The sequence below is a fragment of the Clytia hemisphaerica genome, unplaced genomic scaffold (assembly GCF_902728285.1).
Source record: "Clytia hemisphaerica strain Z4C2 unplaced genomic scaffold, Clytia hemisphaerica genome assembly, whole genome shotgun sequence".
NCBI classification, from domain to species: Eukaryota; Metazoa; Cnidaria; class Hydrozoa; order Leptothecata; family Clytiidae; genus Clytia; species Clytia hemisphaerica.
In genome coordinates this window covers 65,599-93,138 of record NW_027103774.1, presented here as the reverse complement: position 1 = coordinate 93,138, position 27,540 = coordinate 65,599, and the positions used below count along the sequence as shown (strand labels likewise).

Below are 27,540 nucleotides of genomic sequence, written 5' to 3'. Positions count from 1 at the left end.
CTTCTAGTTTTCACGCACTTCCAGTTCTTATAAAATTTGTGAACTAGAACTGTCTAGGGTCAATGGCCCAGAAGGCTCAAGTGACACTGCGCACTTCTGACTTTTTGTCACGGCGGGAAATTTCCAAGCGAGCGGCCCGCGCAATGAAAAATTTTTTTCGGTCTTTAAAATGAATGTCGAGTTGCGCAAAACGAGTTAATATTTCCGAGTTGTTCATATCAAGAGTTACAGGTTAAAATTTCCGTGTTAAGTGCTAGTCAGCAAAATTTCCCCTCAGTAGCAAAAATCGGGGAATTTTTTGGGCTTAAATCGGGGAAGAAAAAAGTGACCAAATATCAATTTTGTGAAAACTAGAAGTGCGTGTTTTCGAGCCTTCTGCTGGGAACGCCAAAATAACTCGAGTCGAGAATCTACAGGAAGGAAAATAACTCGAAAATTTAAAAGAATGAAAATTGAAGTTAAGTTCAACCTCGTCCCCGTGTATCCCAGGCTTTATTTACGTTACTGATTGACGCTAGAGAATATTATCTAGCGCTATCAGTAAGAATCAAAAAGCTGATAATACGCAGGGATCGAGGTTGAGTTAAGTTAAAAAACGAGAAATAACTCAAAATTTCAAAGTCAAGAAAAAAACCGAGTAACGAAATTGAGAATGACTTCATAAGGTAGATATAAAATGACGTCAATATTTATTTCCGAAAATAACGTCATAATCATAACTCGTTTTTTTCGTAACTCGGTTCTTTAACTCGGGATTTCCGATCCTCTTCGTTATATTATCAACAACTCATTTAATAAAACTCGGTATCTATTTTGCTGACCATCACGGATATCTTTCGAGAGGGACTTTCGCGGCTCTAAAATATTTTTAGAAGTGCGCAGTGTCGTCACAAAAAAAGTCGGAAGTGCGCAGTGTCTCGTGCCCGTGAGCCTTCTGGGCCATGACCCTAGACAGTTCTAGTTCACAAATTCTATAAGAACTGGAAGTGCGTGGTGAGCCTTAGGGGCCATCGTAACATAATTCGAAAAATTAGTCAAAACGATTAAAAATACTCAAAAAAGGTTTCTTATAGGAAGTATATCTATATATAGAGAGGTTTGCGATTCAGACTAGCCCCCCCCCCCCCTTTTGTAGAGGTCTGCGACTCAGACTAGGACACGGGGTAGGACATACTCATCCACCTCGCAAATCTATTACCCCCCCCCCTTCCCCTTAACTGGTGCATGGAGGTATAAAGAAACAGGAGAAGTATGCTATTGTAACCATGCTCGCCCTACGATTAAAAATATTACGAGGTATGCATGCTCATAATCTCATATATCGTGCATTTTTAATGAGCTCTTTTGTTGATAGGTAAAATCTTATTGGCTAACTTAAGTGCTGGAAATAAGATGGGACGAGATTCATTGTTTCTGACATTGGTGTAAGAAAATATTTGGATTAAAAAAGGGCCTGTAAACTTTGCAATCCTTCATCAAATGACAAGATTTTTCGATCAACATTTTCTTCAAGGTGAACTCTATTGCTTAATACTTTCCTCCAAAATTCTCCAGCGGCTTTTTGTCTACAAATTGGGTCTGAAATTGTGTGTGCTTATAAAGAACTTTTCATTTTCTGGCTTGAGAAAATATCTTTTCAAAACAAAATTTAATGGATGACAAAATTGAACGCAAACTTATTTCGTGGAGCTAAATTTTATTTTATTCTCGTATATTAGAAAGCTGGAAATCTTCGATGCTGATAATAAGAATGTTCAGAGCAAACTTGAGTTCTACTAAAAAGTCGTATTTCATCGGGTGAGCCTAGAATTTCTTTTGATTTATTACATAAAAGAAATCAAAAGACTTTAACGACCAATTACCGACAAATTCATCTCCTGTCTTTCTTTATACCTCTATGACTGGTGGTAGGGAGTGTGTCAGGTTTCTCGACAGTTCTCGTTAATCGTGAATGCCACACACGCGGGCTACCGACAAATTCCGAGACACGATGAGATGATTTTATTCCTTGACGGGGGTCAATGCTTTGGAATATTTCATTCAAAGTAATGATATTAAAGTACCTACCAATTCAGCTATAAAATATCCCATATTTGCTGAATAATCATTAAATTGCTATGAAATGTTATTCAATTCTTTATTTATTTTGAAACATATTTGTAAAAAAGCCAAGAGTCTCCCTTGTATTAGATTTACCCCCGTCAAAGAATGTGGAGATATCCTGATAAACAAATGGGAATCCCCCATAATATTTTCTTTCAGATTTAACGAGTTTGTCACCCACGGTTGTCTCGATTGCCAAAAAAAATTAAGTTCACAATTAAAGTGATTAAAAGTTTAAAAATATGAATCTAAAGTCAAGAGTTTTTCTAAAAGATTAGGACTATCCGACTGAAATGGTTTCAGTACATTCATTTTGACTAATTTTTCCTCATTAACTTAAATATCAGGCAGGAGGTCTAATTTAAAAAAGGTGAAGGTCTCTGAAACTTTTAAAATTCGAGGCAAAAAGTGTTTTGAATTTTGTCTGTGACGTCACTCTCACATGCGCCTCGCTCTACTCGAAATCGCTTTCTCTCTCAAAACTATCCAACTTTTCAAATACTTTTTGCTTGCATTCCCCTTCGTTTATTTAAGAAATGAATACTCGTCGAACTACGCCATCTTAACTATTCACATAATGCCAAACTTTTTTGAAACTAAAGACAACTTCTTGACCATTGTAAGTACACATTTTTAATGATTTTAACCAGGAATTTCGCGGGAATTACAAATATTTTAATGGAGAAAATAGTCAAAATGAGCAAAAGATTCAAAAAAGACATTAAAAACGATCTAAAAAGTCATAAACCAACATCTATAATTACACGTACATTATGAAAATGAGGTAGACATGTTGGCTTCTCTTTCATCATGAGATGAGATTTAGAATAGGTAAAATGCTTTTTTAGGCAGTTAGGGTTTAGTTTTCTTAGAAATTTAAAAATGAAAGTGAATGTGTATTTAGTTTTTTTCCAGTCAGTCTGCAGGGATACATATCAACAAACTTCCATCATAACTTTCTTCAAAAATCAAAACATACACTACTGTCTGACTGTATTTGAAATTGATACATACTACTGTACAGTCGATTAAAGTCGATTATTTCCGGTTCGATTAATATCTTTGCCCGGACTTTAATTGTTTGCGATTAGTTTGATTGTTCAATTGGTTCAACAAGTTCGATTGATCAGGTCGGGTACGATCTGTTTCGCAATAGACCTTTTTTCAAAGAGGACGTGTCCTGTTGAATAATTATGTAGTCCAGCCATAAAAACAAATGCATAATTACTGTATCATTCATATTGTAATAATTATGCATGGTTTTATCATTGTTTTTCTGCTGGACTACATAATTATTCAACAGGACGTCCTCTTTGAAAAAAGGTCTATTAAGCGATGATCAGGGTATTTGATAGGTAGTTGATTTTTATGATGTAGAGTCATCTGCGGTAAATTCCATTATCAATTGGGGTTACTGACATATATACCTCCAGCTATAAGGCAACATTTAACCCAAAATTATATTGACTTCTACCATTTAGCCATTCAACGAAAAACTCTGGACCTGGGCAGTCAGGAGCTTCCTTGCAATTGCATGGGATTATTTGTGACTAAAATTGTCTAAAATTACAATCTTGTTGAACCAATCAACAAATTGAACTGCCTGAACTTGACCTGAACATCAATAGTTGTGAGAACGAGAGAATGCAACAACCTACCGTGAGATCGGGTAACTTGCATCAATGGAGGCTAACATGCATAGCCCTCAAATGAAAGACTTGGTGTGTCATTAAAATACAAAGTTAAATCAAAACGAAAATGCGAAATGGTAGAGTAGAGCTGCGAGCAGAGCTGTGTAGTTGTATTTTAATGACCAGACAGGTCATTCATTTGAGGGCCATGTATGTTTGCCTCTACTGATGCAAGTTACCCGATCTCACAGTATAGACCTTTTTTCAAAGAGGCCACCCTGTTGAATAATTATGTAGTCCAGCAGAAAAACAATGATAAAACCATGCATAATTATTACAATATGCATGATACAGTATTTATGCATGGCTCTATCATTGTTTTTATGGCTGGACTACATAATTATTCAATAGGACGTCCTCTTTGAAAAAAGGTCTATTGTTTCAGATTTGCATTTAAATTACTTCAATCAGAAATTATCTGCTCTGTACCGTAACTTGGTCCAATGTCAACATCCCTCCTCTAATTCCGACACCCTTTTTATCACCTGAAATTGATAGAAAGGTTGAAACTGTTTTTCTTTGCTTAGTTGTCAGAGAAGAATAATCCCTTTTCAATCAGTGATTCAAGCTTTCATATTACTCCTGTCTCGAAAGAAGGGTGTTGGAATTAGACGAGGGATGTTGATATTAGACCAACTTACAGTACGTTATTACATAAATAAAACCCTAACACTTAGTAGCATGTTGCACTTTTGAATTTGAAAAAGTCCTGGACATGACTCAAACTGGCCCGTGCATTAACTTTGGGTAAATGAATGAATTGAATATGCAGAAAATTTGGTTGATGAAATTCTAATTTTATGCGTCATTTTTTTCTTGCATATTTCAAGATTGATTTATATATTATATAAATAAATTGAGTTGCTGTTTCGATTTCACTTTTCTTTGGTTAATTTTAATGTAAAGGTCAAGTAAGCATTTGATAGTATTGACCTCCCCTGTCCTATAAATTTCTCAGTTTCAAACTACTTTCATAGACTTTTTGTGATTCGCTTGATATGCATTTTTGGGATCATGAATTCCATATGTGACTAACGGACATTTCCACTGTTTAGCAGGCTAGAAGTCAAGCTTGAAAATAGGAATAAAATGTCTTTTGGTGTGGTAACTATCAGTCGGGGTCAAAGTTTCAAGAACCATATAAAACTTTTTCTCTTGACTTTCACTTGGTCAGAAATTGCAATTAATACGGTAAGTTGGTCTAATTTCGACATCCGTCTTCTAATTTCGACATCCTTCTTTATAGATAGGAATATTAAGAAGGTCGAAATCACTGATAGACTAAAGATTTTTCCTCTAATCGCGCTAATCAAAGTCAATCAGCGATTCCGACCTTCCCCAGTTTCTATTGTTCCTATCTCTAAAGAAGGGTTGCGAAATTAGAAGACGGATGTCGACATTAGACCAACTTATGGTAGGCCTGTGACTAACGGACACAAAAATTAACATCTAAAATGGGACACTTTTACAAACAGCTGTAGTAAAGTGCTGTTCCTAAAGCTACAGGCTGGGTTTTTTGCTTAAATTCACTAGAGGAAAGGTTGAATTTTATGTTTCAAAATTAACTGCATTGTTTCTTTGTTGAATCAGGACAAAGACAGACAAATTAGGTAAAGGGTATTTTATTTATTTACTTTGGAAAATGATTATTCTCCCTATAATGACAACTAGTCCGTTAGTCACGAAAATGTAAAATGCACACACAAAGAAAGGATTGACTATTTAACATATATCTATGGGTGAAATGGGTAAATATAGTCAAAATAGCTTTAATAAGAACAAAATACATGGTTTTTTAAGCGAGTGCCGTCTATTATATTCTCCGAACTCTGAATTTTAAATCTATTTCGTGACTAACGGACAATTGCCATGTTTACTAACAGAAAACAACTTTTAGTGGAAAAATACTTCATTTTTGGTCAGTTTAGCCTCAATTAGTCGCGCGGCTGAGGTCGAAAAAAGTGGCTAGAAAATGATTTTCGTGATACACCTCTTAGATTCCACTTTTTTCGATGGAAACTCTCAAATTAGTATTTGTAGATTCCAAAATCAAAAAGTTTCCACGATATTATCGTGCAAGTAACGAGTAAATGGCGATTTTTTGCGTTTCCAGGCAAAATTGCAAGGCCTGGAAATTCATGATTTTTGGGGGGTCTTCAAATTAAAAAAAGACCTATATCACATGATAGAGCTCTTCAAACTGAGCAAAAAAGTGTACTACACCAAAGTCCAACTTCTCTAGATCAAAATTTATTGGCCTATTTGTGGTAAAAAACTGATGGAAAACAGGGAATTTCCCCACAATCTACATTAATTTATGCAAAATTAAACACCTTTTTGACCACAAATAGGCCCATAACTTTTGATCTAGAGAAGTTGGGACTTTGGTGTAATACACTTTTTTGCTCAGTTTGAAGAGCTCTATCATGTGATATAGGTCTTTTTTTAATTTGAAGACCCCTCAAAAATCATGAATTTCCAGGCCTTGCAATTTTGCCTGGAAACGCAAAAAATCGCCAATTACTCGTTACTTGCACGATAATATCGTGGAAACTTTTTGATTTTGTAATCTACACATACTAATTCACGAGTTTCCGTTGTTTTTTTTGGAATCTAAAAGATGTATCACGAAATGAAACGTTTTTCGACCTCAGCCGCGCGACTAAATTTGTTTGCAATAAGGTGTTAGAAACCAAGCATTTTGAAAAAGTGATCTTATGAAAATTTCATCTCAGGTAGGATGATTTTCGTGACTAACGGACACTTCTTGATGAGCCTCTTACGTGAGCTACCCACTCAACCTTTAGGGCTAAAATTTTGCACTTATTTTATGGTCATAGTACTTCTGTTTTTAAGACAAATACAAAAAAAACATGCAGCTTCTCTTGGCTTTCATTGGAACTTTTCTTCTTATCAATGTGACTAACGGACAGTCGGGTAGGCATGCATAACAGCCAGAAAAAAACAAATAGGAGTTAAGCAAAGCAGATTTTGATTATTGATATGTTTTCTATAATGGTTGTCAGTACTCTATCACAGATTTGTGTACTGATACAATCATATTTGGATGAAAAAAGTTTCTGGCAAAGTTCTTTGTTTTTTCAAGCAATTTTGTATTTTTTTGTATTAAAGGCTTCACCCCGGCACAGAAGCGTGAAAAATGGACTTTAAAGAAAGATTTTCTGGATTCTCACACTTCAACATATGTATATTCAAGAGAAAATGAAAACTTATGTTATTTCTGAATTTGAAATTTTGACCTAGATGTTAATTTTCTCATGGAATTCATGGGATGGATATTTTTCTAGATTTTACACCACTTGTTTAACTTATATATTTTACAGCATGCTTTTAGGGCCCCTAGTGGTTTTCGTGAGTGCATGAAAATAAAAAAAAAATAGCACGAATGCTTAAATTGGAAAGCCTTGCGTGAACAAAAATTGCGTGAATTGCGAAAAAACATTGCATGAATGCATGAATATGAGAAAAAAATTTGCCGTTAATTGCATAAATTTGAAGGTCTGCTGAGGGATCCTCCTTTTGGTCTTATATACTTTCAATGACTGGTTGTGCAACTTAGATACGAAATAGGTGGTTTAAAATCCTGCATAGGGAGATTAAACTTCAGCTAACTTCATTCAACTGGGTGCCACCCCCTTGATGAAGTTGCTTATTTTTGTCTTTATTGAAAACCACCTAGGTTTTAGGCTTTTTTGTGTCCAGGGTCTTTAAACTAATCTATTAATAAGAGTAAAGTAAACTAAAAGTTTTATTTACATTTCAGCTATCACAATCACGCAAGAAACAATAAGGGAATGCATATAACAGCAACTGTCCATATATACTCTGAGAATGGACAATCGTTCCGGTGGTCAAGGCAACCCATATGATCGACCTTACTATGGGGACCCAAATGTCTTGAGTAAGTGATTTGATTTAAAATTGGAGCAAAACCAAAAACAAAATATTGGACAGTAATCCATCAAAGCTTCATCACTTTATAGTAAAAGATTGATTGAATAATTTTTTATTTATTTAATTTTCCCTTTTATTCCTTTTTAGGACAACAAATTCCTGGGTATGCTAACTCTCCTGGAATTTATCCATATTCCCAGCAGCAGCAACAAGATGGTTTTTCAGGGCGACGACCAGGGCAAGACCAGCTTGGTCTCAATAATCATGCTACCGCCAGAACCAACAGCTTGACTTCACCTCCACAATCAACCAATCCTTGGATGCACTCTTACCACAATCAAACACAACCAAATTCTATGAGCCCTAATTTCAATATGAACATACCGAATATGTTTCATACAAGGTGGGAACAAGACCAAGCCTCACTTCTACAACAAAGAGAAATGGTGCAAAGAGAAGAACATGCAAGGATGATGTATCGAGAGCGCTTGCAAATGCAAGAGAGAGAAAATCAGTTGAAAATCCAGATGCAGAAGGAGCAAGAGCGAGAGTTGCAACTTCAGCGTGAAAAAGAAGCACAACTTCAGCGTGAAAGGGAAGCAAAGGTTCAAAGAGAACGTGAAGCCCAATTAGAAAGAGAGCGACAAGCTCAACTTCAAAGAGAACGACAAGCTGCTCTGGAGAAAGAAAGACAGCTACAGTTGCAGAGGGAAAGAGAAGTTCAATTACAAAGAGAAGCTCAATTACAATATCAGATGCAAAGAGAAATGCAACTTGAAAGAGAAAGAGAAGTAATGGCAATAAGAGAAAGAGATGCAATCCTTGAACGAGATAGAAAAGCAATGCTCTACAGAGATGCTTATTTTGCACAACAACATCAACCACAGCAATTTCCAAACCATTTTGGTTCCATGCAAAATACATTGCCTAATTTGAATTTCACACAATCCAATGAGTCAATGTCTAATCAATTTAACTTCTATAACCAGCCCAGTATGCATTCAAATGGTAATCTTCCTAGCAGTACATCGTCTTCTATACTAAACTTCTCAATGGATCAAATTTTCAACCCTAATAAGACATCTGAGTCACCTGTCTCCAAAGCCGCAAGTACCAGTTCTTCCTTTCACTTTCCAATCTCATCACCTTCCACCGTCAGCTCAACAACAACTTCATCAACAACGACAACCACAACTGCTTTACGTAAAAGCTCATCTAACTCATTTGACAATGGAATTATAAATAGTATTGTTTCTGATAAGGGATTTTTAACCTCACCCTTGGACAGTAATAGTCAATTCATGAAAACATGGCAAGAACTACAGGATATGGATTTGAGTGAAATTGAGAAAAATGTCCTTGGACCTAAAGATCAAGATTCCCGAAACACTCCATTAGCAGATACTCCATTTTCAAACCCTACTACACCAACAGAAATGAATGGGCTGCCACCAAAACCAATTGATTCTAACTTGAATAACATTGTTAATTCTCTACCTGAAAACTCTCTGGATTTAAATAAGCATTCCATTGAAACAAAAGAATCTTTACAAATAACAAACACTGAAGATACACCACCACAACAGAATCTATTGAATCATCCAAGAAATTTATTATCAGTATCTCAAACAGCTCAAGCTAGCTCCAATTATACAAACACCAGTGTAACGCAATCAGACATAAACTTGACACATGTATCAGAAAATTTACTTACCCATAATAGGTCTTGCGTTTCTTCATTTGTTTCGCCTACATCATCAGATTTGTATTGCAATCAAGATTTTGATAAGCAATCAAAACAAGCAGATGATATCAAGCATGAAGAATATTCTACTGAACTTCAAAGCAATCACTCAAAATCATATGAAAAACAATCATCATCTTCACCTACAACATTAAAACAAAAATCAAAACAATCATTTAGTAGTATCGAAAGTTTCCTTGGTATGAGCAGCGATAGTAAAAAAACTGAAGATAATGATAATGAAAGGATTAATGACACCACTAAAAAGCGAGAAAGGATCCCATCAAGTGATGTACAAGATCGAATTTCAGTCATAAAACCATTACCAATTTCATCACCACAAATTTCAAACACATCCTCTCCTTTGGATATTGTGAATAATGATCATGACACATTGAAAAGTCCACAAGCAATTGAAAAGCTGAAATCTCCTGAAGAAATTCAAAAAGTAATAGATCATTCTGAATCTGCATCTGTCACACTCATCCATCCATCTATGCGCCTCAAAAAGCAAAGAAGTCTATCAAACAGTTCAATGACTGCCACCAGTCCACAACCCGTTATGGAAAAGGAAAAACCAAAAACAAGTAATAGACGACCGTTACATCCTTCTATGCGATTACAAACCAATAAGAATAATACAAAAGTTGAACCTAAAAAGAGTAAGGTTGAAAATCTTGATAATAGTTTTGACAGTGGAAAGAATATCTTACACAGTCCAAAAACTGGGCGTTATCAATCTGAACTTTCAAGTACTTCCACCAAATCTTCAACTAGGAAGTTATCTCCGTTCACTCCTCCAACTGTTACATCACCTTTAACCTCACCACCACTAGTATCACCTGGAATTCGAAGTCCCTTCAATGGAAAACCCCTCACTGGAAAACCATTCTCAACTGGTAAGCCTGTTCATGGAGGAAAACCAGCATCTTATTCAGCTCAAGGTGGTGGTAAACCAATGCATATGGGAGGGAAACCGACTAGTTTCTCTTCACATATGACTGTCAAAGAGGAAAAGTCACCAGAAAAAGAGCACACTGGCAAACCTTTATCTTTTTTGAAGTCCATGGTAGAAGAATCTTCCAAAAATACAAACACACTTCAAGGGAAAAAGATCACTGGCAAGAAAAGACCCAGAAAGGAAACTATCGAGAAACCAGCTTCAAAAGAAACTTTAAAAAAAGATGACATATCAAAATCCCCTGACTTGAAAACAAGTCGTATAACAAAAATGATATCAACCCCACCAAGCTCACAAAAATTGACAGATAATATCAAGACTAAGAAACCACCACAAGAAAAACAGGCACCTGTTAAAAAACTACCTGTCAAAAGGTCTCCAAAAGTATCACCTCCCAAGAGAGAAGCTGTAAAAGATTCACCACTGAAAGAAAATCCTTTTAGAAAATCTATCGTCCAAGCAAAGAGTAAACCAGTACTGACAAAACAGAAAAATTTGAGTAAAGAGAATATTGAAGAATTGAGCACAAGTGAGGAAAAAGATTCCCCAAAGAAGACATTCAAATTCAAAGGGATCACATTTGATGCCAAGACTGAAGATGATGATAGCAGTGATTCTGATTCAGACAGCTCATCAAATTCTGATTCAGGTATTTTTTATTTCATTAACTTATTTCTCTTTTACTACAATGCCTCTTTCTATAGTTCGAATTTTTGTTTATTTATGACTTAACTTAAGCTGACTTGCCTGGCCCACGATATCCATTAATATTCATCATTCACCATATATAGAGAACAATATTGAATACTGTGATGTAATTTTGGTCACAAGCCAAGAGTAATGATGCCTTAGAGTTCCTATTGAAAGCCTGAATTTGAAAAAAACTTAAAAGCTTTCCAAAAGATTCTTGACAGGATTGATGTATGTCTTATACTGACCTACTGGCTTTGAGCCCTTTACATTAAAGTTGTTCATTTCCTACAGGGTCGTCAAGTGATAGCAGTGACAACAGTGGAACAGAAGAAGAAATTGAAGATATTGAAGACGAAGACGATGACGATACTGCATCTCAAACAAGTTCAGTTACAAGCTCTCCTGCAAAGAAAACACAAAGAGCTGGTCAAAAACGAAAAGCAGTTCCTGACAATGCAGAGGGTAACAAAATCCTTGACATATTGCTTCTTCATCAAAAGAACTTTTAATCAAGATTTCTGTTACATTTTTAAAAAGGTTCCAAAAACTCCAAAATCTTCAAAAAGATCATTCCTACAAAAAGTGATTTTGGAAACTTTGGTAAATGTTGATCCTTCTATGTGAACAGCAAATGAAATATTTTTTTTATTTAGAACCAATATTATTTTGACATATTAGCATGTTTTTTTTTCATTCTAGTGATTGCCAGTTTGAAGAAACGAAAAGTTGTTGATTTGGATTTGATAAAAGCGCCATTAAAATTTGGGTAAAAAATATTTCTAAATCTTTTGATTGATCTATCGTAGCTGACAGCATGTTTTTTTTGTCTGAAAGACAGTTTTTTATCTCAATAAGATTCGATCGCTTGGGCTTTAGAGTAAGTTACGTAATTTTCTCCCGTATTCTTCTTGTAGATGGAGAAGGCAGACAAGACTCAGACCGAACAATGCTGGTGATGGGCTGAGGGGAGATGTTTATTATTATTCACCTTGTGGGAAAAAGCTGAGGACGTATCCTGAGTTAAACAGTGTAAGTTGGAACAAATATATTTGTAGCAGACTAATATGAAGACTCCGTGATATTATGATATAAAGCAACTACAGTCAACTCTCTCTCTTATTCGAACTTCTTTTATTTGAATCTTTCTGTAATTGGAAGAAAAACACTGGTCCCCTCAGCTGGCAAATCGCCTAAAATGCTCTCTCTCTGTAATTCAAATCTTTCTCTTTCAAAGAAAATTCTTGGCCCCTTAAAAATCGAATTAGAGTGAGTTAACTATTGCTATTTAAAAGGTGGAAGCTGACAAGAGACAGCAACTTGCTATATCCATCTTGGAATACCTTACCGTCTTTTTGAATAACCCTTTTTTACTTTCCAAAGGCTGGAGCAAATTACGAATTTAGTAATATGATAATTTTGCAACATCATAAGGTGTTGTTTCAATGCTCATTAAGATAATTAAATATATTTTTCAGTACATCTTTCGAAATGATGTCGTTGATGTAGACTTGAAGAATTTCAGCTTTTCAACCAAACTTCGTGTTGGCGAATTCATGCAGGCTAAGGATGTAAGTTAATACTGCTATAAATTACATAAATTGTATAATAGCCTAAGATTTGGCCAATTTTTTTCAACTTGGCAAAATAAAGTGGCTTGCTAAAAACCTAACCCTTTGCTCATGCATGCAGGTTTAAAAATAACATACAGGCACAAAAATTCTACAATCATTATTTCCAGCTATATTAATGTGTCGAGATTCTTTTGCAGGGTTCAAAGTTTGTGACACTGACTGAAGAAGAGATCGATGAAACATTTGTTATGATGGAAGAAAGGAGAAGTGCTTCTGCAAAAAGAGCTGAAGAAAAGAAGAGAGAAAAACGTGAAAAGGAGGAGAAGCAACGTCAGATACTTGAGGAGAGAAAAAAGAAGAGAGAAGAAGCCTTGGAAAGAAAGAGATCGAAAGAAGAAGAAAGGAGAAAGGGTATGGAATTTCTCGTATTGGAAAATACAAATGTGACTTTGTTACTTTTGTAATTTTTTTAATAATATATCTCCAGTTTTGTAGCATTAAATTATATTTTTAAGTTACCGATCGGTAATGGCCTATGATTTGGGGACTAAGACCATAGTTGCAGATAGTCTATGACTTACTGATCCATCTTTATCATTACGGTTTCTTTTATAATTTATCTTTCTCATTCCACACGGTCTTCCATAGGTCCTTGCCCTGCACACAACTGTGAATGAAACAATGCACCTTACTATTTTAGTTCAAAAAGACAAAGCATTGGAAGCAAAGATGAAGAAGGAGAAAGAAAAGGAAGCAGCACAAGAAGCCAAACGATTGAAAGGTACATCCTTAATGAAACTATTCTACTTCTCATAACCTTCAAAGTTTTATTCAACTGATAGTAGTTTGGCACATTAAAAGTTGTTCTAACGATATTCATTTACATTTTTATGTTTCAGAGGAGGCAATAATGTTGAAGAAACTAGAAAGGCAAGCTCAAATGGAAGCAAGTCGAATTGCCAAGCGTGAGAAAGTTCAAAATATGTTGGCTGAAAAGCAGAAGATGAAAGAACAAAGAGAACATGTACTTCTCAATTTTTATAAATTTTATGACCTTGAAATTACAAGACCCTTCATATCACTTATTTCCTTAGTTAGTACCTGTTTCTAAGTTCCTTTGAACATTTTATAAATACTAAAATCAGAAAAGGTATTCTCCTAATGAAACGAATCGATGGACTCATTATTGGTCATGTTTTCTAGGAACGAGTCATGAAGATTGAGAACCAAAAAGTGGAGAAAGAAATGAAATTACAAGCAATCGAAAATGTAAGTTCATCATAATCAATACAACAAATCGATCACTTTGGTACCGCCATCAAAACTTAGTTTAAAATTGAAGTTTTGATAAAATTAAACTGCTGCTCCCATTGCATGATACCCTATTCACCAATCCGAATTTGCATTACAAGCATCTTCTAACAAATAAGTCCTACCATTTTCCTACCATTTTTCATTTTAGGAGAAGGAACGTAAAAGGCTGCAACAAGTGAAAAGTAAAGTATCAGAAAAAGAAAAGCGAAAACGAGAGCTGGTCATGATGAAAGCTTATGAAGCACAACGGAGAGCTGAGGTATAAAAATTTGCAAATTGATAGGTATAATTGAATGGATTTTTGAGTTTGGATATAGATCCTGTAAACTTATTATTATATGTACGTATAATACGTGAAGTATTAGCTTCTTCAACTTCTGTCGTATTTTGGCTGTCAAAACTTGCATTCAATTTTGAATCTTACTTCATACTTGAATAAACATGTACAATTCAGTATTGTATGAATTGCTAAATTGGAATACACTCCACTGTGTAATTCGTTCATATCTCATTACAGGAGAGAGAACGCCTCAAAGAACAAAAGAAGCTGGAGAAAACCTTGATCAGGCAACGAAAATTGGAACAGAAAAGATATGAGCGCATGATCTCTAAAGAATTGAAAAAACCTATCGATGATATGGCTCTGAATGATTTGAAGCCGTTGCCAGAGTTACCAAGGGTAACCAACATCAACATTCCTGGCAAAGCATATGCAGATATCCTGATGGTTCAAGAGTTTGTTCACGCCTTTGGTCATGTCATTGATATCGGTAAGAACTTTTCATGCTGACAAATCTTTCTTACCACCATAATACTGAACTAATCATGATAACTGCTATAACTCCGCTATTATTGATGTCAGTCCATTATTTTATATTCTTAGATCCAGAGAAGGAGTTTCCAAGCATGGGAGAGTTGCAATCATCATTGTTGTGTGAATCTGGTAGCGATGAAGCAATCTTCACTGCATGCCAAGCACTTCTTTTTTACGCCCTCTACGATCCCGGTGTATCTGGGCCTTATGTATGTTTATATTGCTTGAAACTGTTTTGTGTTAACTAGGCCTATCGGTTATACAAAACTGATAAAGATCATTAAGTATTTCCTGACAAGTTTTGATCGGGTAAATTGTGTTTATTTGATTTAATAGCAAGTACTCCTGTTCTCCTGTACTTTGTCTCACGCACTAGTTTTATTATATCATTTAAGTCAATCACGCTTTCTAATTATTTAAGGTGGTAGTTAACTGAGAAATGGAAAATCATCGAAAAAATTGTCGAATTTTGGTTTTTGGAAGTTTCGAGATCCTTAGGCCTTTCTGAACATCTCCTGAAAATTTCAGAGCAATATCTTTATCATTCAGGCCGCAGTGAGCATTTTTATCCTGCTGGGTGCTTGAAAAATCGCCCTAGCAACAGAAAAAATCCCGTTGCTAAGGACTTATTTCTTCAATCTTGGCCGGAACATAGCAATGTGATACGCCAAAAGAAAGCTCTTTTTACGCCCTTTTCGAGCGTCAAAATGTTTTTTCCCGTGGCATTACGTCATCCTTAAAATTAAAGATGGTAGCCTCAGTAGTGCAATATATCAAAACAAACCGAAAAACAGAGCTGTAAGCATGATTCTACAGAATATTTGGCAAGTTTCTGCAAGTTTTAGATCGAAACTTAATCTCTTTGATGGAAATGTTTCATTTAAATGAAGAATAGACTCTAAGGAAGCTAGAAAGTTGCTGTACATTGGTTATGTTGTAGGATTTCTGCGAAAAACTTTCAATTTGTCGCCATTTTGTTTTGGGCATCAACATCGCGCTTTTAGTGACTGACATTATGTTTTGTAGTGAAGTTAAATGTAAATGAGATATTTCCAAGCACAACATGATGTAACAAAGATGGAAATGTGCTTTTTAATGAACTGGAAGTAACTTCTCGAGACACGCATTGTCATCTGACACTTACTTGACCACTCAAACCGCTTTCGGTCAAGTCCGCTCATTGTCAATTCAAGTCTATATGGATAAAAATATGCATCAGAAAAGTTTTATACCTACAGAGAGTTACCCTGGACTATTAATGAACATTTGGTCACATTTTTCTGGCAGTTTCCACCCAAATTTGATGTTTTCGCAAGATCACCGCAAACTTTGCTATTAATTATTATGTTTACGTGACTTAAGCGCAACATGTTTTTGTTGATTTTTGGATAATTTATCAATTTTTATGAAATTCTTATCTTTGATTTATGAAACCTGTATGGTTTGATGACTATTCAGTGAAGAAATTTTTCAAAAAGAGCTTTCAAGCTTAAAATAATACGCATTTTTGTCTTTTTCCTTGATTTTCTCAAAACGCGTTTCCGGGGGTTTGCTAACGCCTATGCAGGTTTTTCTCGGGATTGACAAGTGCTAGCTCCATGAAATTTTCAGGGGTTGTTTCTTGTACCATTTGGCAGAGGATAAGTGAAGAAAAAATTCAAAAAAATCTGTCATTGGTTCTAAATCTCAAAAATTACGTTTTTTAGGTTCCAGACCCCCTGGAAAAGAATTTAAATTTTTTTTTTCACTTATCCTCTGCTTTTGATGAATACCAACCACCATACCAAAAATCTTTTGCTAAAACGTTTTAGAAGTCTTTAAAAACCTGTATGGAGAAAATTATAGTACGCAACCCCCTAGTCAGTATCACCCCCGTCTGTGCTATTTTTAGAATTTTTTTTTCATATTTTTCATTGTTAATAGTTTTACTACCATTGTGGAAAGTTTCATTGACATATCTTAGATATTTCTAAAGTTATTACAAAAAAAGTAATAAAATGACTTTTTCCATTTCTCAGTTTTAACTACCACCTTAACCGACTCCCTTATAAAACGAAACTCATCTTTAAAATGTTTTTGTTTCAGGCCAAAACTTCACTGGGTTCAGACCTTACGAGTATCGAATTGAACGAGAACAACATATCAGAAGTATTACGTCTTTTCATCATGTCACGGAATGAAGGAAAACAACACACACTCAGTGATCAGCTCACCAAATATCCTTTAGAAGCTCTCTCACCCAGTAGTAAAGCTTCTGTTCTAGCTTTCATTGTCAACGAACTGCTTTGTGGAAAATCAGTTAGCAGGTTTGGACCCATTCCTCCAAAGAAAGGATTTTTTACTTTAAATTTTGATCATGACTTTCATCAATTTTCAAGGTTTTTCTGTAGCGAAACAAATACTTGCTTTCTAGTAGAATGTAGTAGGTAGAATCTTTCACTTTCTCAATGAAGCCGTCCCAGATTTGTGATTTTGCAGATGTAATTTTTCGGTCAGTATATTTTTCGTCAACTTTTAATAAACCCACCTGTGTTCTGTAGTATGCTACACTAAGAAGTCTAAAAAAATCATTTTTATGTTCTTTAGAGAGATTGACGGTAGCTTGGAGAACATTTCAAATATGCGAAGGGATAAATGGAACCTGGAAGGAGATATACGGAAGTAAGTTTCTTTGCCCTTATTTCATTCAACAATATCCCGCTTTAAAACTTGCCCCATAATATAAAGTATCAATTGATTCATAAACTCAATTAGGCTGTGAATTATTTGAAAAAGACGGAGGTATTATTAGATACCTGAGAATTGATGTTTTTCATGTTTACTTTTTTTAGATTGAAAGCTGATCTATTATCAAAGCAACCCAAGAAAGCAGCCAGTGATCAACAACAGAACCTAAAAAACAACAAAGGAGAGTCGAAGAAAAGAGACTCTGACGAGGAGAACAATTCGGACGATGAAGGAACCACTATCACCACTGCTAAGGAGAGCAATATCGATTTAAACGACACTGCGGAAGACACAGAAGCTGAAAACCAGCCAGAGGTTTGATTGCACTCCAAACAGACATTTTTATACAATCCACCCTATGTCTTCTTGAGCAAAAGTTTGATCCAATTGGTCAGGCTCAGATGTTTAGACTACAATGTTTAAACTTTTTTCAGTTAGGTTATGCTTCAACTTTTGAGATGACTGAAGAAAGCTTAATTCGTTAGTGTTACATTCGAATACCTGATATCATGATTATAAATTTTCTAAGAGGTTGTAGTTACATATTTCCTTAAGGATACTGTTGAGAATTTTTCATTTTCTTCTCCGTCTAGATGGTGAATCCTACTACACTCGACCAAATGGAGAAGAAACTACGTTTGATGGAAAAGGCGAGTTCTGTTCTCTTTCTTTAACAACAACACTGGAAATGTTCAATCTCACAAAGCAAGATTTTTGTTAGGAAGCCTTAATTTTTCTAGTTTTCGAGAGATAATGTAGTGCTAGTGGCGATTTCGGCAAGCCTTAGTTTTAATTCTTTCGTCCTTAAATTTTTTTTCATACACTAGTTCCTTTTGTTATTAAATTTACTCTTAGAACTAGATACTAATCTGTTTATTAAGCTCCACAACGTTTTTTTTTCTCTTTCTCCAGAAACACGCTCGCTACCGTAAAAAGTTGTTCGATTCTTCACACACGATACGTGGTATAAATTTGGGTCAAGATCGATACCGGCGCCGTTATTTCGTGCTTCCGAACGCCGGAGGGATTTACGTCGAAGGGCTGGAAAGTGGATTTTTTGACGAAGAAACGAACGTGAAAACAAAGGAAGAAAAGGAAGAATGCAAAGAACATTTAGATAGTTTACTGACCACCTTGAAATCTCCAACTGTGTTGAAATCCCCTGTGACTGGCCCCAAAACACCGGCCACAAATACACCGTCTGTATCAGCATTATCCTCAAATTCAAACGAACTTTTAAAACCGAAACAAGAGAGTCCTATACAAACACAACAACAACAAAAACAGATAAAAGTTGAGAATCCTTGTTCAAGTGATAGTAGTTATGTCAAATCTTGGTTTTCCTTACGGACTAAAAAACGTTGCGAGTCTTACAAAACTTCAGCTATACGTGAAACGCCTAAAGAGCGCAAACATTCGCTCATCGTTGCACCGAGGATAGAAGGACTTGCCGACGACCACCAATTCTTAGAATCTATATACTCTTGTTATTCCACTACTTCTCCTGGTGGGAAAAACACTTTATTACCTGTCAGCAGATTTCCCTTATCCAAGGAAAGTATGCATCGGAACTCGTTACTAGGCTTACCGGCTGAATTGGATATGAATTTACTTATACAACAAGACCCACAAAAAGCAGCGGAAATTCTTGAAATACAGACTGCCAAGCCTCAAGAAATTCCGCCTGAAATGCAGGCGGGTTGGTGGCGGATCACCGATCCAGAACAAATGCAGCGCCTGAACAAGTGCGCCCACGCCAGGTAACGACAGCTCTCTGTCAAATTTTCAAGATACTGGCTGAATACCATTTCTACTTAAATGAGATCAGAAAAGCTTTTGTTTCGTTCTTTTCTTAAAGGTTTTGTTTTTTAGATAAGAGTGATATTGTTTGCTTACTCATTAATTTTAATTTACAAGCTTTTTGATATTAAATTGACACGGATGTGGAGCAAGATTAGTCAGAAAAAGTAAAAGAAAATTTTTTATATCAGCATGTTATTCGAGATGTTATTACTCTATTTTTCCGATATTTTAGGGGTATGAGAGAACGGAACCTTCAAAAGACGGTGGTGCGATTCCAAGACTACACCAACTCATCGTGTAAAGTTGACCATCTTGCATGTAGGTTTATGTCTTTGAATTTTACCATCAAGGAAGCCCGAGTGGTATTCTTAGTATCTTTTTGATGATATTTCAGTCGAATTTAATTTAGAACAAGTGCGCTTCAAAGCTGTTATTAATTGTAGACATAGTGTCCTCCCCCCCCCCCCCCCTTTATAAAGGGGGGGGGGGATTCTGATTTTGGCCCTTTTTTTAAAGTATGGGGGAAAATGAAAAATTTGAAATTTGCTGGGGGAAAATAAAGAGGGGGGAAAACCATAAATTTAGGAGATTTTGACTGGGGGAACTTCACTGATCTCAAGGTGATCTTGTTGCAAAACCTGTTTAAGCAATAAAATCAGCAAATCTTTTGGGATAAACCAACTTTTCAATACAATTTCATTTTTCCAGCACTTTCAAGGCTATTTTTTTCAAGCTTTCCAAAATTTCAAACTTGATTTAAGGCATTTTTATGTTAACCATATGGGGAACCGCAAAATCTTCAAATAGCTGGGGGAATTCAAAAAAGAGAGGGGAACCGAAAAATTTTGAAATATGGTGGGGGAAATAAAAGAGGGGGGGAGAAAAATTTGGATTTTTAGTGGGGGGAACCAACCCAGGAGGACACTATGGTAGATTTACGTGTGGGAAATAGGTAACTTGGGAGTTTTAGAAAGCGCGCTTATTTCATTCACTAAAGTCTCTAAAACATTTTATTTTCAGTTTCTCTACTTCTCCCCGACGAAGAAAGTGAAAGCAAAGACAAAGTAACAGAAGACGACAGCAGCGTTGCCACATCAACGGATACAAACAAATCGATACAAGATAAATGGTATCCACAGCTGGCGTATGCAAGTGACAAAGCCATTTTGATTGAAGTCGAAGAATTAGAGGAAAAGGTCTTCTCGGCTAGTTTGCAAGTCAAGGTTAGAAAAGTGTTTTTTACAAGTCATGTATTTAAGGCGGGGCGCATGGTTATCCTACTTGGACATGCTGATTAATAACATTTTCAATCAACTTTTCAAGTTTTATTTTTGACGTTTTCGAATCTGCTAGACTGGTTATAACGTAGTAACATACGTTAAAGAGCCTCTTTCATTTGAAATCTTCTATTTTGAATTCTTTACAATCTTGCTAACAGGGCTGGCGTTTGTCTCAAAAGATCTCTCCAGCACTTCTGCTGAGCACGAGTAACGATCAAGCTGAGTATGATCCACCCGAAGATAAATATCCCATCAGGATAGCGGCTTCCCGTCTCCTAGCTCTTGAGCTCGGTATCGAACGACGTTACATGAAGCCTCCATTCCGTACACCAGACAGCCTTCCTAAACCGGACGCCCCAGAGGCTAAAGAAGAACCAGTCAAGAATCCAAAAGCAACAGCCCAACTGGAGAAATGGCGTGAAGCAGTAAGCGAAGCAAAATCGTCAGCTCAGCTATCGATGTGTATCACAGCACTCTTCGAATGTGTCGCTTGGGAGAAGTCCATCATGAAAGTGGTGAGAGGATAATGAACATGCTCTTCCTTATTAGAGAGAAACACAAAAAAAAAACTTGGTTTGTTTCCAAGCGTGGATTTGTTTTCATTACTGTAGCATTGATGGGTAAAGTTTAATTTTATTCATCGATGATAAAGTAATGATGACGACTTAATAACACACTCAGAACACTTCAAGCTTTTATATCTCGAATTGACTTTAGAATAAACAGTTTAATATTCTCTATATGTAGGCAAAACTGAATATACTCGACCGAATGTAATATGTTAAAGATGTGTATTGCCTTCGCAGTAAAAGATCTAGTTTCAGACTATTGTTTTATTATCTCTTAGTTCTGCATACTATGTCGTAAAAGTGACAACGAAGAAAGATTGTTGCTATGCGACGCATGTGATCGAGGCTGTCATACGTATTGTTGTAAGGTAAGTTACCTACCGTATTCTGAATTTTTCGAAATTGCAACGATAGACCCTTTTTGAGTTCACTTCAATTATAAGATCAGTTTATCTTCTTCTTTTTTTCCCTATTTTCAGCCGAAATTCGATAAGATTCCCGATGGTGACTGGTTTTGTCAAGATTGTGTGTTGATGGTATGTGTATAGCAACATTTATTTTCTGCCATCCTTCAAAGATATTCAAAAAACCTTACTTGGTTTCATATGATTTGGTTGCAATGCATAAGACAACCCCCGACATCTGTCTCACCGTAATCTGTCTTGAAACTTTACGTCGGTACCATTTCATAAAATATAAAAGACTAAAGAATCTAATTACCATCAAAATTAATGCTTTTTGAGGACTTACTCAATATAATTAGTAGCGGAAACTTAAAATGTTTAAATTCTTGTCTGAATTAGATTGCCATTTTGAAGAATATTTGCATGTGATAATACTTAATGATATTTCTTTTACTTCAGGCGTCTGGTAGTGATCAGTGCTACAAATGTAAATCGAAGACCGGACGACGTCTGAAATGTGCATTCTGTCCACGTCATTATCACATGGACTGCCTTGAACCACCATTACACAAGTATGATTTCTTTCTTAACACTCTCTAAATGGTTGAGATTTTCGGATATTTACACACGTGACTCATTCCAATAACATTTCTTTTCGATAAAGGTTACCAAGTAATAATTTTAACTGTTAATTTCAATTTCACATGTTTTGCCTTTTTCACATTCTCAAAAGTCCTTGAAAGGGGTACAAAAACCATTAAAAAGGATTTGAGTTTCTGTAAGGGTTCCAAAATTACGAAAATAAAAAATCAGCTCCCTCAAAGGGTCATAAATTCTTGAAACTTGAACTAAAATTGGAAAAATTTGGCTGAAATTTTGGGGAAATAGTTTCTTTAAGTGGGTCAAAAACGTCGAAATTCAGTCTCGCTAAGGTCCGCTTTTCGAACTCCGGCTCGTACATACCTGTCAAACCTAGTACCCACTCCCCGGATCAGCGTTTCAGCATTTTTTAGCATTATTAGGGATAAACTACAATATCGTATAATCTTTTTCGATAAAATTTTCAAACAGAACACCTCGTTCGCCTTGGAGTTGTCCCGTCTGCAAGAAAACACGCTCCAAGAGTAAACCTCCTCAACGTAAAAAACCACGCGCCGAAGAACTTCTCAAGAAAGAGGAACAGAGCAAACAAAAATCCATGTCCAACAGCCGTGTGCAGACGTCCAAAGACATGGAACCGTGTCGTTTCATATTGAACGAAATGGAAAATCACGAATCGTCATGGCCCTTTCTCGTCCCTGTCAATATGAAGCAGGTAAGTGCGTCTGGGGGATGTTTTTGGGTAAGATTCTTCTGAATCATGTGGGTGACATTAATGGAGTAGTCTTGATTTAGATCACCAAATCAACAGAACCAACCCGAGGAGGAAAAAAACACATTTAGGAGAAAAAGTGGATCATAGTTCCAGGGCCAACAAAACTGAATAGATCACAATTGAATGTCTGTAAATACTAGACTAGCACTGGTATCTTTGCTTTTACTTCTACCGTTATTTAGCATACTTTTCATCGTATTTTTTTGTTGTTCTTTGTTTTTCAGTTTCCAGAGTATTATAAAGTGATCAAGCATCCGATGGATTTCCATACCATGAAAACGAAGCTGCGTGATTACCAGTAAGCTAGTAATTTTTGTACCGTGCCTAATCAGTTGTATATGAATTTTCAAAGTGGAGGTGGGAGGGGTTGAAAAGCCATTGAAAATGTGATTCAACGCCGAATGCAATTAAGGTGCATTAAGATAATTGAATTCTATGAACCATGTGTGCAAATACAACTTTCATTGTGTCATTTTAAGTTTTTATCACCTTGTCCATTGCAATGATGCCGATTAAAATCTGTTTCTCAAATTCGATATATTATTAGTGCAAAGGTATTTTACATTCTTTTTCATCAGATACAAGTCAAAAGAAGAGTTTGCACGTGACGCGCGGTTGGTGTTTTTCAATTGTAAAACGTACAACGAAGACGAATCGGAGGTAATATCCCTTTCTTTGGTCGGTTGATCTAGTTGACAACATCTTATAAATGCAATTCAAGAATAGTTTCAATATTTTGGTATTCATACCAATTAGGGACCCCCCTCTTATTCAGAAAATATAGGTTATCAAGTTGGTATCAATTCCAATTTTAGTGGTGGTGGTGTACACTACTTTCTAATCTTGAATGTCATTTTTTCAGCCATGGGGCTGTTTTCCGGATCCTACGAGAAAACCCTTCCCTGTAAGAGGTGTCTATGTTTTCCAAAAATAACCTCCCCACTTCCATATTGTTTGCTGTTTGAATTGTTTGATTTCGAAAATTTGTGTCAGGTTGGATGTGCAGGTGAAGCGATGCGAAGTTTCTTCGAGAAACGTTGGACCGCCCTCAAAAAGGGTGTCTCTTCCACAAACAGTGATAACAAATTCCACACCAACAAGAAGGGGGAGGGTGTGGAATCATCAGGCGATGAAGGAGAAGACGCTCAGGAGGAGGGTGAAGGCGATGAAGAAGTATCCAGTTCGAGTTCTGAAGAAATCTCATCCGAAAGTGAGAGCAGCGAAGTGGAGGAGGACAGTGAAAACGAGACCGACTCAAAAACATGAGGTACTTCTTGGAGATGAAAAATGGCAGCAAACAGGTGTAAGTTGATGATTTGGATTTCGGACATCACTTTACGAGAAAACTGCTGAAGAAAAAGATACTGAAAACTTCCTGCTTGTGAAGGGCTGCTTTAGGTGTTAACCTCTTTCGATAGAAAACAAAGTTGCATATGGGTAACGGTATCCAGATAGCGGTATTCAGGTAGGTTTGTTCTGAGCCAAACAGATGATTTGAGAAATACATTTATAACCAAGAATGATTTTGAACTTACAACTGCTAAATCAAATCGAATTTGCATGGGCATACTGCCTTCAAAGGTTCGATACCAAAAGAGATTTTAGTCCTATTTAGGCCGCCACGTTATATTTTGATTGGATGCTGTATATATTAAATAGTTCAAACATGGGAGGCTTATTTTATACTTTTTGACTCTCCCACGTGGGATATCTGGCTTGTAAGTCACTTGATTGGCATTAGTAGGCAACAAGACATTGCCTCCAAGGGACACATTTTTTTAAAGAAATGATTTTATATTTTTTTACTGCGATGCTAACGCAGTTGAAGTACGTTGTTAATAGCTAGTTTTTAAGATTTTAAAATAATTTTCTTCTTTATGCGATTTTAGAAGAGTATTTGATACATTTCAGACATCTTTTTGATAAAATGCCACAGACAATTTATAGTGGGGCGAAGGTTTCTAAAATCTTTGCTTTATAGAACAAATAAATGGGAATGGGAATGGCAAAGGAAATTTTTCATGGATAGGATAATCTCTACCATTGATTTTTCTTTGATATTCTTCCCGGACACTAAGTTTACCATGCACTCACATACATTCACTAATGGGTCCGTTCTCCCATCGTTCATCCGCTTTTCATATCAGGGAAATCTCATTTTGACTGATGTTGATATTTTTTGAGAATGTTCGACTCCCTCAACTTAACTACTTTTTTTGATTTTTCTGTTTTTCTCGTTAACTTTAAAGGGGTATGTTTTTGATTTTACATTGCTTGTACATTTTTTCTAATACAATTTCTAGGGCGAAGACTCGCTTTGACCTAAATTAGACTCCACTTAGCCATTAAATGGCTCTTAGTTAGTTTTACAAGTGACATTTGAACCGAATGATTGGAACGTCTATCAAAAAGTATTTGTGAACAGTTGTACTGTGCAATCGTTTCCCATCCCATCTTTGAAGTTTTTCTACTTTGATGCAAGATTTTAATGTTATTTCAGTTAATTATCATCTTATATGTTTTTGTTTCCTCTAATTATTCAAATCATTTTTTCATCTTCAATTTTACAAAAGAATGTTGTAATAATTTTTCGTCAGGATATATTTTTTGTTGTGAGAACCATGTAGAACATTATTTCCATTTTTTGTCATGTTGATAGTTTTAATTTCTCCATATACTTATAATTACTTTTTGACGTTTTTACGACAGCTCCAACTATAAATAACCAGTTCGAATGTTTTTATGAAAAAAAATTAGTGTGATTTTCTTTTTTTGGCCCATTTATTTTCAACCTCCGTAGATAACTCATCAATCACGCGCCTCTATGACTTCATTTTTATACACATCTCCGCTTGGCAATCCTTCATCAAATAACAAGATTTTTCGAACAATGTTTTCTTCAAAGTGAACTCTACTGCTTTTTACTTTCCTCCAAATTCTCCAGCAACTCGTTATCTAAAAATTAAGTCTGAAAGCGCGTGTACCGATCTTTTTCCGTTTACCGCCATAAAACGGCTATAAACTTCGCGCATGTATATTTTCCTGCCTTTACTATCCCTGTAACCATTTCAAATTACCTTTTCTCGGGTAAGTTATGGCATGTCTTGAAATTACCATAATTTTTAGATCGTATTGGTCGACAGAAAATGACCAAAGAGTTGACTGAACATGAAGGGTACTAATCCTTTTTTCGTTCATTCTGGAGAAATTCAATTTTTATTTTTTATGACGTCATACCTTAAGGGAAGAAATTTTCGTGGAATTTAATTTCGCGGTTCACAGCTCAAAATTCGAAAGTTTCGCGGTTGAGAGAATTTTTTCTTTACAAAATAGCCTATTATGCCCTTTAAAGAACAATTTTAGAGGTGATTTTTTAAATCTTGAGAATATGTTTCGCGGATTTGTCAAAAAAAACTGCGAAATTAAATTCCTGCGAAAATTTCTTCCCTTGATAATCAGTTTTTCCGGTTTTTCGCGAAAGTGAGCGAAAAAACAATCAGGTTAGAAACAACACCACAGTACCTCTCATGTTCAGTCATTTTTTAGTCATTTTCTGTCGACTAATGCGATCTTAAGATTATGGTAATTTTCAGTTTTTGAGACATGTAATAACTTACCCGAGCTACTCTGAATATCAGAGAATTCATATCGATACAACCCGTTCTTACAGACCTACTGAGACCCCTTCCCACTGAAAAAATTGGTGAAATTGAAAATATCGTCCCTAGTGGAAAATTATACTCCAATTTTTGTCCCCGCTGAAAATCACCACAGCAAAATATTTGCTATTTTGAGAATCGCGATGGTTTTCAGGCTAACCAGGGGGCAATAACTTTTCAGAGGGGGTGTTTCGAGGGTACGTGGCAATCGTTTTTGGAGCCGATTTGCCTGGGGTAGGGTACTGCATTTCAAGATATCTCATGAACCACATATCAAAACCTATTAAAACTTTGCAGGGTTTTAGATAAAGCATCAAAGATTGTGTGTGAAAAATTTCAAGATGGTAGCACGAATAATGTGTATTTTACAGACCCGAATATCAAAATTTTGTGAAAAAAATGTAATTTAAAAAAAAAAAACGTTTCAATTTCACACGGGACAATTCTTCCATAGCTTCATGCTTAGTCGGTATAGTTGTAGCAGTTTGGAAAGTTTTTTATGGATTTTAGATGACTATTTTTTTATTACAGTCCATTTTTTTGAAAATTCGGTCAAAATGCCGCAAAAACAAGACAAAATTTTGACGTTTTTCTTTATAGCTCAGCAAAAGGCTAAGTAAACCTCATTAAATTCACAGATGTTAGTTTTTAAGGCCAGGAACATTCAAATAAAGTTTTGAGATGGGGGATAAAAATATGTATTTACAGACCAGAATATTGCGATTTTCTAAAATAAGATCTTCTTTAGTTTTGACACCTCAAACGTTGTCTGAGACTATTTTCAATCAATTAGCTTTTTTTGATAATTTATAAATTTATATACATTCTTCTTAGTTTAGAAGTCTGACTTAACAGTTGTTAAGTGCCTTTGGTATTTTACAGAACCACTTTTTGGCGCTTTTGATTTAAATAAAATT

General features: G+C 35.7%; 1 protein-coding gene across 1 annotated transcript; it reads left to right on the top strand.

The window, feature by feature from the left end:
- Positions 1 to 2,581: 2,581 nt before the first annotated feature.
- LOC136806100 (bromodomain adjacent to zinc finger domain protein 2B-like) lies at positions 2,582 to 25,444 on the top strand (the record flags this gene model as incomplete). The annotated part of the gene is given in 29 exon segments (XM_067062670.1): positions 2,582 to 2,722; positions 7,579 to 7,716; positions 7,857 to 11,063; positions 11,399 to 11,569; positions 11,807 to 11,873; positions 12,022 to 12,136; positions 12,583 to 12,675; positions 12,876 to 13,089; positions 13,379 to 13,459; positions 13,578 to 13,702; positions 13,882 to 13,947; positions 14,141 to 14,251; positions 14,510 to 14,762; positions 14,876 to 15,015; positions 16,892 to 17,112; positions 17,393 to 17,467; positions 17,638 to 17,848; positions 18,127 to 18,183; positions 18,446 to 19,293; positions 19,569 to 19,654; positions 20,357 to 20,559; positions 20,775 to 21,131; positions 21,464 to 21,553; positions 21,665 to 21,721; positions 22,049 to 22,161; positions 22,661 to 22,904; positions 23,189 to 23,262; positions 23,543 to 23,624; positions 23,958 to 25,444. Coding segments are annotated over 28 exon segments (7,704 nt in total). The 5' UTR covers positions 2,582 to 2,722; positions 7,579 to 7,646.
- Positions 25,445 to 27,540: the final 2,096 nt, after the last annotated feature.